At 32.8% G+C, this 12,859-nt stretch overlaps 1 protein-coding gene across 2 annotated transcripts; it reads left to right on the top strand.

Annotated features, from left to right (window-relative positions):
* Nucleotides 1-5,438: 5,438 nt before the first annotated feature.
* On the top strand, nt 5,439-12,011 carry LOC122298397 (mitogen-activated protein kinase kinase kinase 5-like). 2 transcript variants are annotated; one of them, XM_043108119.1, is made up of 11 exons: nt 5,439-6,281; nt 6,803-7,579; nt 7,657-7,744; nt 8,264-8,326; nt 8,420-8,583; nt 8,870-8,945; nt 9,629-9,688; nt 9,773-9,898; nt 10,717-10,926; nt 11,127-11,218; nt 11,331-12,011. In XM_043108119.1, the coding sequence occupies exons 1-11, from the start codon at nt 5,851-5,853 to the stop codon at nt 11,548-11,550; spliced, it is 2,307 nt and encodes a 768-aa protein (XP_042964053.1). In that variant the 5' UTR covers nt 5,439-5,850; the 3' UTR covers nt 11,551-12,011. The 2 variants fall into 2 exon arrangements, with proteins under 2 accessions (XP_042964053.1, XP_042964054.1); XM_043108120.1 differs by having other exon boundaries at nt 5,442-6,281; nt 6,926-7,579.
* The last annotated feature ends 848 nt before the right edge of the window (nt 12,012-12,859 follow it).

The following is a 12,859-nucleotide window of genomic DNA, read 5'->3' as shown; positions in this document are numbered from 1 at the left end:
TTATACTATATAGTTAATATTATATATAGTTAATATACTATATATATATTATTATATATTATTTATAATAATAGAGTATATTTTTTTCACATACGTTCGAACGTTAGTGGGTGTAGTTCTAACGTTAGATAGAGTATTTGGTAAATATGATTATAATTTAAATTTTATATAATTTTTAAATAAAATAATGCATCATTTGTGAACAATTATTACAAATTTAAAGAGATTGAAATTTGAAGCGCAATGATTTAATATTAAAATTGGATAAGCTAACTGCAGTATATTATATACTATATATATAATATATAATACACTATATTATATACTAGTTAAGTATATAATATATATTATATATATAGTCTAGTGCTATATACTATACTCATTTTTCCACACATTTTTAACTAACATTCGAACGTTACTATTTAAATGTTCGAACGTATATGCATATACGTTCAAACGTGAAAAAATGCAGAAATTTTTCCACACATTTTTAACTAACGTTCGAACGTTAAAATTTAACATTCGAACGTTACTTTTTAAACGTTTGAACGTATATGCATATACGTTCGAACGTGAAAAAATGCGGGAATTTTCCCACACATTTTCTACTAACGTTCGAACGTTAAAATTTAACATTCGAACGTTACTTTTTAAACGTTCGAACGTATATGCATATACGTTCGAACGTGAAAAAATGCGGGAATTTCCCACACATTTTTAACTAACGTTCGAACGTTAAAATTTAACATTCGAACGTTACTTTTTAAACGTTCGAACGTATATGCATATACGTTTGAACGTGAAAAAATGCTGAAATTTTCCACACATTTTTAACTAACGTTCGAACGTTAAAATTTAACATTCGAATGTTACTTTTTAAACGTTCGAATGTATATGCATATACGTTCGAACGTGAAAAAATGCGGGAAATTTCCCACACATTTTTAAAATAACGTTCGAACGTTAAAATTTAACTTCGAACGTCACTTTTTAAACGTTCGAACGTTACTTTTTAAACGTTCGAACGTCATATCAAATCAGAGTAGTTTTAATGAATAAACGCACGGGAGGAAACAGAATCATTTCTTCTGCTTCTCCCGTGCGTGAAAGAGAGAGTGAGGGTGAGAGAGGGTTGTGGGTTAGAGAGAGAGTGTGTGTTAGAGTGAGAGAGGGTTAGAGAGAGAGAGTAGAGTGAGAGATGATTAATATTTTTGCTCTCTCCATTGATTTTGGTAAGGAAAAACTCTTTTTTCCTTTAAATGTTTTGCAATTTTATGATATTTATTTTGTGTCTTTTTATATATATGTCTTTAACTAACTAGAGTTGTGATTTTTTTGAAGGATTGGTTGTTGTAACTTGTTCAAAACTTGTGATTTGTAAGAGGATATTGTGAGTGATAGGTATATTTCTAAACTTTATTAATATGTTTATATATTTTGTTGTGCTTTTGTTGTGGATAATGATGAACATTTTGATGTGTATAATGTGAGTTGATTGTGGATTTTGAAGGATTAGATATGGGTATAATATTGTGAATTGAGTAGTGAATTTTGATTGTATATATTGTGATTATGTTTTGAATTGAATATTATTGATAAATTAGAAGGAATTGAATTGTTTATGTTAATGAATTAGAAGAAAATCTTTGTGATATGGATTATGTAATATGATGAATTAAAATGAAAATTTGTGTTGTGTGTATGCTTATTCTTAAAATGAAAATATAAATATTTGTGTATATTTATAGATTAAAATGAATATGTTTTATAATTGTGTATGGGAATTTGAAGCATATGTTATGGTTATTTTTTTGTGACTATGTTTTGGTATTTGTGAATTAGTTATTATTGTGCATATGTATATGTGATTTGTGAATTAGTTTATTCTATAGGGAATATGTTTATATATTGTGAATTTGTATATTACAGTATCTATTAAAATTGTTGGGAATATGTAAAATATTGTAAATTTAGTTGTGAATATGTTTATATATTGTGGAAATATATAATATCATTTTGAAAAAATTTGTGAACTTTTATTGAATATGTTAGGAATAATTTATTAAATTATGCAACATTTCATTAATTTAATTTTTATTTGTATTTTTTTTAAAATGTTACTTATTTTGCAGCATTTTTTTTTATCAAATGAGTATATGAGATCAAGACAATAAGAGTTGGAGTCTCTCTTGGAGCAACAGTCTGATTTAGAAATGCATTTGCAGGAGCAACATAGAGACCAAGAGGAAAGAATGTGCAGTGAAGTTTAAGAACAAGTGCAGAGGGAGATGAGAGTCCAGATAGGGCGTGTTATGTCACTGTAGTAGAATCGTGGTGAGCGAGGAAAGAAGAAGAAATGAAATCAATTAAGTTTTCTCATTGTATAGAACTTTTAATATCTAATTTTGCAACTATATAAAACATTGTTAGTTGCTAATTTGATGGTATAATATGATGATACAATTTGTATATTTTTTAATTTTATGAAAATAGTATTTTTGATCTATACGTTCGAATGTATATAACAAACGTTCGAATGTTGGTTTACATTAGAACTAACGTTCGAATGTAATTACACAAAATTATGAAATAACGTTCGAATGTACGACCCAACGTTCGAACATGTTCAGCTTCAAAATGAATACAACGTTCGAATGTTTAAATGATTTACGTTCGAACGTTTTGTTTTACGTTCCAACGTAAATATGATACGTTCGAACTATAACCAACGAACGTCAAATTTTCTCATTCGAATGTCAATCAGTCGGGTTAACGTTCGAACGTTCTGTTGGACGTTCGAACGTGACATTTTGTGACAGATTTCAACTGTGACAAAAAATCCCACGTTCGAACGTTACATCAAACGGAAGACTTCCAACCGTCACTAAAAATATTTTTTGTGACGCTTGTACAGTAAACCGTCACCAAATGTAATCCGTGCCGCACATTACGTGACAGTGGTGGTGACGGTCAGAAACCGTCACCAAATATATTTCGTGACGTTTTTTCCATTTCTTGTGACAGTTTCATCTGTCACTAAAACCTATTTTTGTTGTAGTGAATAGTTATTCTCGTTATATATAATCTGTTACAAATAATCATTTTTCTTATAATATTTCATTTAATTATTACAATTTTTCTGAATTTCTACATAAAGTATAATAAATAATTCAACTTTTTTAAATCTCAAAACAAAATTAAAATTAAAAATTAATCTTCTAACATTATTTTATTTAACTTTCAATGTACATTTTAACTCATTTCATCTCAACTCAATATCCATCTTGCCTTAGGGGTTGTTTGGATTTATAAACTATCTTATCTCATCATTATAACTTTCTTACATTCCTATACAAAATATAATAAACAATTCAATTTTTTTAAATTTCAAAACAAAAATAATATTATAACAATATTTTATTCAACTTTTAACTTTCATCTAAAACTATCTTATCTTATCTCACTATCCCATCAGTTAATTTGGATTCAGAGAGTGTTTCATCTTATTTTATCTCACAATTACAACTTTCCTAAATTTTCACATAAAATATAATAAACGTTTTAATTTTTTCAAATTTCAATTCAACCTTTTCAAATCTCAAAATAATAATAATATTCTAACAATATTTTATTCAATTTTTAAATTTCATTTAAAACAATCTCATCTCACTATTCAAACAGTTACTTAGATTTTGTAGGTTTTGTTTGATTACACAGTTAAAATAAAATGAGAATAGATATTTTGTTAAAAGTATGGGTGTTACCTGCATGGTGTGGGACAATGGACTCTTTCTCACACCCTACCCTGCACCATGCAGGATGGAAGAGGGCGGGATACTAAGGTACGGGCTCTCGGTACCCACAATTGTTTAAAAGTTAAATATAATATCGTTATAATATAATTTTTATTTTAAAATTTTAAAAAATAAAATTATTTATTATATTTTATATAAAAATTTTAATAATTAAATAAAATTAGATTAGATGTAACAAAACCAGCCAGTCAACTTAAAACTACAAATCTTTTAGAAGTCATATGTATCGTATGGTGCAGTACTTGTGGGGAAAATTAAAGAATAATAATAAAATAACATAGGACAAAGGATAAAGTGGTGTGAAGTGACAACTCTGAGAAATATTTGGGAAGTCAAAGGTAGGTGGTTTACGTTTAGGCCTTTGAACCGTCTGATGGTATAACAATTTTATTTACAGTTATTTTTATTTATTTATTTATATATTTTATTAATACAATTAATTACATTAATAAATCATATAAAAAATATATAAAAGTAATTATCTGTAACATTACTCATGATAATATATGTCTGCTCATAATTTGTATGGTGAGGTGGAATCATATACTTACAATTTTTTATAATTTTTTTATATAAATATATTTTAAATTAAGAATATTTTTAAAAAATGATGTTATTTTCTAAAATTATGTAAAAGATTGTAAAAATAATTATATGTGTATCATTTTCCACCAAAACAATTAGGCCCAGCCATTTGTATTCAAAAAATATTTTATCTTATCCCATTTTATCATTATAATTTTATCAAATTCTTACATAAAATATAATAAATAATTTAATTTTTTTTAAATCTAAATTCAAATTTTTTAAATTTTAAAATAATAATAATATTAAAAAATAATAATTTATTAATATTTTACTTAATATTCATCTTTTATCTAAAACCATCTCATCTAATATCTTAATCCAAACCAGCTCTTCATACACCATTTATTTCAATCCTCACATGTACTACCTTCTATTATCATATACCAATCTTATCATTATGAGTTCTCTTTTAAATAATAAAAAAAAAGTAATCCAAAATAAGGGAATAAGTTGCATGGGAATTATGAATTTACTATAGTGTTATGAAAATTTTAGATGCAATAGACAAATTTTAAAATTTAAACAATGATAAAGATATAATCAATACATAATTTTGAGGAAAGTTACAATCATAAAGAGATATTTTAAAATTAAATTTATAAATTAATATGATTTAATGTGATACGTGAAATTTATATTATAGTAAAAAAAATTTATAATTTAATATATTATATAAATTATGTTAATTTATAAATTTTATTTTTAAAAAAATCTTCTAGTTAAAATATTTTTTCACAATTTTTGTATAATTAATAAAATATTAATTTTTTTTAACGATTCTTTTGACTTTTTTATGTTTGAAATTTGAACTAAAAAAAATATTATTTATGGTGAAGTGGGCTGCGTCCAAATCTTGCAAAATGCTTCAAAACCATTGCGAAGTTGACAACACTTCTAACACGGACATGGCCTTTGATGTGGTCTGTCCATCGCGCACATGGTTGACAATCTCAATAAAGACAAGAAGAAGCTCAGCTGCTCAACACCTCCCAAAGTATCCTGCCGTGCACACAAATATATGGCTTGACTTTTGTAGCTTGTCCAGTTATTCTTTGCTCACCCAAAATCTTATTGGTCCTTGACTTGGGACAAGAAGCTCTCCAATAGACGTCCACCATCGCTTTGTTCCTCATGTGTAGATCACAGCATACGTAGACATTCTGGGTTGTCATGTTTCTGACCCCGACTTCTCCAACCCATGTCACCGGTCGAGTTTTGTCGAGGACTAGAAACTCGAGAGATAAGCTCTAGGCTTGTTTGTTGAGTTTTCTTTCTTCAACTGAGGTCCAACTGTTTGACCCAAACAATTCAAATTAGAAAATTGAGATGAGTAAACAAAGCCTGAAAGCTCTTAGATGTTTCCTGTTTGGCTTACCAAGATATGGGGGTTGTTTGAGTTTCAGCACTTTCTGCAAGTTGGGTTTCGCCATTTTTCCTTAGCTCCCAAATGCTTTCTTTTTTCAAACATTCTTCTTCTTCTTCTTCTTCATCAAAATCATCAACATCTTCTTCTTCTTCTTTGAAATCTTCATCTCCCTCTGTTTCTGCTCCAACGCCCGGTGATGGTGCTTTCCCCAAGAGGCTGGGACAAATACAATCGTTTACCCAGAGGCGGCTCACTCGACAGAGGAAGCTCCGACATGCCAGTGACCGAGACCTCGGCTTGCAGTTGAGTGAAGGGTCGTATTTATCGCTGCCTGGTTCGCCCAAGAAATCGCATTCATGGGGTGAACCGGAGCACTGGTCATGCTCAGCGGTGCCGCAAAGGTTGCCGCTTCCTGAATTGTCTTCAAGTTGGAGACCAGAGTCAACGGCATTGAATTCAGGGCATGCTCGTCTCGGATCACCGAAAGAAGGGTCGGGCTTTTCCTTGGGGAGGTAGAAAGCTTATCCTTCTTTGCCTTCCTTTTAGGTGTTGAGATATATGAACCATTTCTGTTGGACTTCCATGTCTTTTCTTCTGCAATTAATTGTATTGTTTCTTATTCTTTGACAAACACAGGTAGTTGTTTATTTAGTTCATTTGTTTTGTCGTGAAGTACGTTGTTATGCGGTTGATTCTTAAGATAACGTGTAGTGAGTCTTGTTGCTGCAGTTCATCTTGCTGTCTATTATTTTTCGATTATTAATTGTAGAAGATGATATATAGAGGAAGAAAGGTAAAGATTCATAGAATAAATTGACATTTAACATACAAATGATGCCTTGGCTCAACAAGAGCGAAGCTCCATCTTCGAAAATTTTATTTGTTATAAATTGAATCAATTTTGCTGAGTCATGATTTAATTACAGGACAATGGAAGGTTTAACAAATAACATGCTTTATGTATCTGATATAGGTCTATTCTATCACCTTATTCATCTGTTATATAGTAACTTTTTCTCTATTAAACGATCAGGAACAACGTAGATAATTTTGCCACGAATTCAATGAAACTTACAAGTAATTATCACATGAGATTCTCCCCAGATGTATATGTTGAATCCAATAATTACAATTTGAAGCTGAATATTCCTGCCAGGAGCTGCCAGATAAGTGCTTTTTCAAGTCCTGTTGTTAGCCCTCAAAGACAAAACGCTCGGGAGCTTTTTCCTCCTTCTGTCAACCCAAGTTCACTCAAGTATTCAAACAATTATTGTCGGGGATTCTTTCAAGATTTAAATGATGAATGTGTCAATGGAGACTTCAGGCTGAAAGTTCCTGTTAGGAGCGCTCCCACTAGTGTTTTTTCAAGTCCTGTTGGAAGCCCACGAAGATTGAGTTCTAGGGATCTCTTTCCTTCTTCTCTGGCTTTTCAAGAATATCAGCATAACAATGTTTGTTGTTATTCAAATGTGCCACCAACGAGAACCATGCCTGGTCCTGATCAGTCTCCTCTACATGGCCCAATACTCCAAAGTTCCCATCCCTCCCACAAAAGTTCAAACAGAACTGTGTTTCCTTCACACCATAAACTTGCGTCAGAGAGTTATGTGGAAAGGCCTGAGATCAGTGCCCACCCTTTGCCACTTCCTCCAGGAGCAGTACTATCACCACAATCGTCTATGCAACCACAATCAACTACCGTACAGCATGTGATCGAACAACCATGTGTATCATCTTTTGCAGGTCAATGGATAAAAGGAAAACTCATTGGGCATGGTACATTTGGAAGCGTATACCTTGCAACCAATAGGTATGAGACCTTGTAAAGTTATGATGATTGTTTCTCAACTTTCTTCTACAGCTAACATTTCCTTATTTATATGTCAGAGAGTCTGGAGCTTTATGCGCAATGAAGGAAGTTGATATCATTCCTGATGATCCTAAATCTGTTGAATGTGTAAAGCAGTTGGAGCAGGTACTTGCTAGACTTCTTTAATTTGGGGGCTATCTGACTTTCTGTTGAGGGAAGATGCAGAACTTGAGTAAAAAGTATAATGAAAAATGAAGATATATGGTGCCATACCCAATTAGCTGATGAAGAATTCATGGAACCAACCCCAGCCAGTTGGGATTAAGTATTAATTTAGTTGAGTTTCTATACCAATTTGATAAGGGGAAGAACATGGTTGGTTCTTACAACATGAAATGTAAGCCTGTGAGCTGCATAATGGCCCTAACTCTAGGCTCCAATAAATGGCATTTTCAATGACTATTTAAGCTCTTGTACCCTTTCCATGGTGCTCAAGACCTAAGACAGCAATCACCAATGTTCTCTGGGGTTTTCAGTTCATGCTTTTACTTATTCTATTTCTTGTATAGAGGACTTGCAAAGGGACCTTAACTTAGTAATTGGATATCTCAGTTCTAGATTTGTAGATTTTCCAATTGTCTTTCTAATTTTCTACTTCCATTGTTACTAATTTTGTTGCCCCAGGAAATAAAAATCCTCAGTCAACTAAAGCATCCAAACATTGTGCAGTATTTTGGCAGTGAGATAGTGAGTATTTCTTTAGTACTTGTTCTATTATATTGGTTATATCAGTTGCTTCTCATTGTTCACAAATGTGACTAATTAAATGTTTACCACCAGATTGATGATCGCTTTTACATATACTTGGAGTATGTTCATCCTGGATCAATAAATAAATATGTAAATGAACATTGTGGAGCTATTACTGAATCTGTGGTTCGCAATTTCACTCGACATATTCTCTCTGGGTTGGCTTTCTTGCATAGCAAAAAGACAATCCATAGGTAATTATCGTATTTTATTATCAAGGGAAAAGACTTGAATTGTACATTTACTTCTCTGCTAACCATGATATTTCGTAAAACAAATTTTCATAAAAATGTGGAAAAACTGAATTTCGTGAAAGCAAACCAATGATTAATGGCTTCTTTGGAAATTATGTAGAGCACTGATTGGTCTTGTTAGGAAGATTACAAGGAATACATATTTTAAAGTTATATTTGCCCAGTCTTCAGTAAAACAATTGCTGGAGGAATTTGTTTTGATGACTTGCATGATTGTGCTCTACAGGGATATCAAAGGTGCAAATTTGCTTGTTGATGCATCCGGCATCGTTAAACTTGCAGATTTTGGGCTATCTAAACATGTAAGTTTTAAATTTAAGTTGAATACACTTTCACCCCTCAACTACCAAGTGTTTTAAACGATGCATTTCAAAGTACCATAACGGACACATTGCATCCACCAAGTTCTGCCAACTATCAAATAACACCATCCGTTAAGATCACAAGCCAAGTTATGCCACATTGCTTGTTTTTCGTCATTTTAGAGATTAAATTTTGAAGAAGGGTCCTAATTGCTAGTTTCGAGTAGTTTTAGTGTGTAATGTGTCAGTTTTGGTAGTTTAAGGACAAAATGAAAACACTTGATAGCTAATACTTTAGAGGCAAAAAGTGTATTAACACTTTGTTATAGATTGGACATGATCTTGTAGTTTCAACCTAATTACAAGAAGGTTGTGGTTACAAACTAGGTTTAATAAAAGTTCGTGTTAAATGGTTCAAACACGTGATAAAATGTATTGGCCCTTAATACAACTCCTCAAGCTAGTGTGAATATTGAATCTGTGGAATTTCCTGTGGTGAGCATTGGTCTACAAATATTTCCTGCACAATTTTATTTCAGCATAATCAGGGCCACACATTTTTACTTGGTCCGTTGAAATTATGATCCACTTCTTCACTCTTGGTTTTTGAGATACCCTGGAGCTTTTGTTGTTGTTGTTGTTGTTGTTGTTGTTGTTTCATACTTGAACCTTGTCTCTAACAGCTTGCAGGAGAATCATGTAATCTTTCTTTGAAGGGTAGTCCATACTGGATGGCTCCAGAGGTACTTCCCTATGCAATTGGATATGAGTTTTGTAATTAGCTTGTACCTTTTATTTCTACATCTAATTCTGATTCTATTGTGCAGGTCATGCAAGCTGCAATGCAAAATAGTAAAAATCCTAACCTTGCTTTGGCTATTGACATATGGAGTTTGGGTTGCACCGTCATTGAAATGCTGAACGGAAAACCCCCTTGGTGTGAGTTTTCAGGGGTGAGGACATTTAAAAACTTGTTATGCTTTTTGTTGTGACATTCGAAGCTTGTAAAAGTTTTGCTACACACTATTGTTCATGTGCTTAGCATGAATTCAAGTTACCTCTGACATGTATGGACCTAACAAAGAATCACACTTATGTTAAGGAATTTCTTGTGGTTAATCTTTGGATGTGTAACTGATTGTTTCTACTATTTCATTTCAAGGGAAAATACAAAATAAAAGTGTAAAGGAACCTGCACTTGGCCTTGCAACATTTTTTTCTTGCTATACTTGCCTTTTGGGTAACATGACCCTAGTTTCACAAGACTGCATTTAGGGATTGAGATCTTGAAAGGGTGTTTGCAAGTCGGTCTTTATTTGAGAATGGTTCTCATTTCTTGTCTAGTTTATGGAAGCTTGTATTTATAAATTGCGTGGGGAATTCAGAGTATCCTTTCCCTATTTACTTGAGTTGTGGGTTTAATGTGTTCTACTTCTAGGTGGCATTGAAAAACTGTAAACTAACATCTGGTTCATTTTTCTTTTTTCAATATTATTAACATGCTATTTGTTGACGACCCTTGGCATCTGCTGATGTCTTCAATTTGCATGGTATCAATGGACACTTGGCTAGTTTTCCATAATATTTTTTTTTTCTTTTTTCTTTTTACATGTTACAACAATGTTGAGATAGTGCTCACTTGTTTTCTTTCTTCAACCATGTATCCTAATCATCCTTGGACATGCCCATCTTCATTTTACAAAACTTTTGGAAAGTGTGTCTGTGTTCATAATTTCGGGTTTAAGTATCCTAACTTTCTTCAATTCTTCAGCCTCAAGCTATGTTCAAAGTTTTGAATAGATCCCCACTCATTCCGGAAACATTATCCTCAGAGGGAAAGGATTTCCTCCAACGGTGTTTTCGAAGAAATCCTGCAGAGCGGCCAACAGCTAGTATGCTACTGGAGCATCCTTTTGTACAAAATTCACATGATCGGAATGTTTCAGTCTGTTTGCAGGCATTTTCTACTGTTGATCTTATGGTAAGTATGAACTATAGGTCCTTGATAAGTAGCAATAATGACATCCAGATGTAATGACCACCCAACCCTAACCCTACAAGAAAAAGAATAAAAAGGAGAAACAAATGCATGATTGATCCAAAGATTCCTAAATTGGTCAACATCTCAAACGGTTGTTGAAAGTTTACTTACATATTTTATATCCATGTGTGATCTTCTAGGATAAGCAGCATACCGTCGGAGATGACACGGAGATTAAAGAAGTGATGTCAATTGGCACACGAATCATGAGCAGGAATCTGCCCTTTATTGGGTAAAAGTTCTTAACAGAACTACTCAGATAGTAATTGTTCAGTTATTAAATTGCTCTTGCTGGCTACTCAATTTGGTCTGCAATGTAACTGACTTCGCTATTTTTCTCTTAGTGCAACCTGCCAACATTATGGTTCTTGTAAGTGCCCTAAGGCTTTCTATCATCCTCCATTCGTGCCTCAAGCTTTACCCGCCCTATCTAAGACAGAGTTTACTCATAGTTCACATAGTTGCAGCCCTTCAAATATTTTCAACAATGTGTCCCTTGGCACTGTCAACAGCCATTCACTTGTACATACAAGGACTCATGGAAGGGAAGTTTCACACCTCTGAATTATTTTTGTACTTGACTTAGATTGGGAATGTAACTATGGTCCTCTTAGTGTACAACTGGGCAGGGGGCAGCAGTTGGTTAGAAGAGACGGATCTGGGACTTCTGATGGAGATCTTTGCATTATCATTTAGAGCTTTCTTCTGTACCTTTGATCTAGAAGAGGTTCAATTTACCATATATGAATTTTTGCTGCCTCTTTTGGCCTTACGAGGCCTTTACCAGGGAAGGAAGTAGGCTCAGCTGGCAATTGAGAGTTGTTTGTCTGTGTTTCTTTGCTAAAGCTTCAGGCTTGAACTAAAACAATAGTTCATACTTGTGGAAAATAGAAAAGACCTCAAATAGATAGAAAAAATAGGAAGATAGTAAACTAGGATAAAGTAACGCTTCTGTATGACATAGACAAATAATTTGTAGATATCGAGACTCCATCTTATTTCAATTAATAATTCATTTGTCAATAGATTTATGTTTCATTAACTTTTATAAAATCTGTGTACAAGATAAGCAGATGATTAGCAGATGAGGCTTGTTTCAGTCAATTTAATTTTCTTGTCATGATTTTCTCTTATACACCGCCAATATAACTTGGAACAAATCCACAAAAGGCATTCAAGTATATAAATGATAGTGCTTGAGCACCTAATAACTCAGTAAGCCTAACTAGCAGGTGCACAATCCTGAAAATGAACATAGCAATACAGTGGAGCTTTGAGTCTCGGGTGGAAATGGTTCGAACATGAAGATCGACAGCTGAAATAGCCATAGCATGATGCGGGTGGTAGTTGGTATGGTGGAGGCATGGCGGCAAATGAAGCCTGCAAGCAGTGTCGACAGCACATTAGGCACCTGTCTAGTTTTAAATGATATGTTAAGAGTGATTAGCGCTCTGGAAGTTCAAAGGTAGTATATCAGGCTTTTACTGCCAAAGAATCAAGGAAACAACAACAGATTAAAAAAAAATAAAAAAGAAAAGGCAAAAATCTTCAAGGAAATTGCATACAGGCCATATGGGTGGAATGGAAAGAAGGAAAGGGAGGGGTGAGGAATGGGTCATAAGACAAATGATGTGGGAAAGGAATAGTAATTATTACATAATTAGTGTACGGATATCTAGTACTTTAACTTGGAGAAGCATTGTGTTTAATCCAGGTTGCTAAGCAACAGATGAGATATGGTGTGGCAATATGAGATGTTCATAATGTTTTTAGCAAGTGACATTATCCAGATCGTCGGATGTAATTAACGGCCTAGATGTTCAAAATCTTAATCCTAGAACGAAGGTAATGTCTTGTTTACATTGCTATTTCT

The sequence above is a fragment of the Carya illinoinensis genome, chromosome 16 (genome assembly GCF_018687715.1).
Source record: "Carya illinoinensis cultivar Pawnee chromosome 16, C.illinoinensisPawnee_v1, whole genome shotgun sequence".
NCBI lineage: Eukaryota > Viridiplantae > Streptophyta > Magnoliopsida > Fagales > Juglandaceae > Carya > Carya illinoinensis.
The sequence above is the reverse complement of the archived record's forward strand: the minus strand, read 5'-3'. Positions and strand labels throughout refer to the sequence as shown.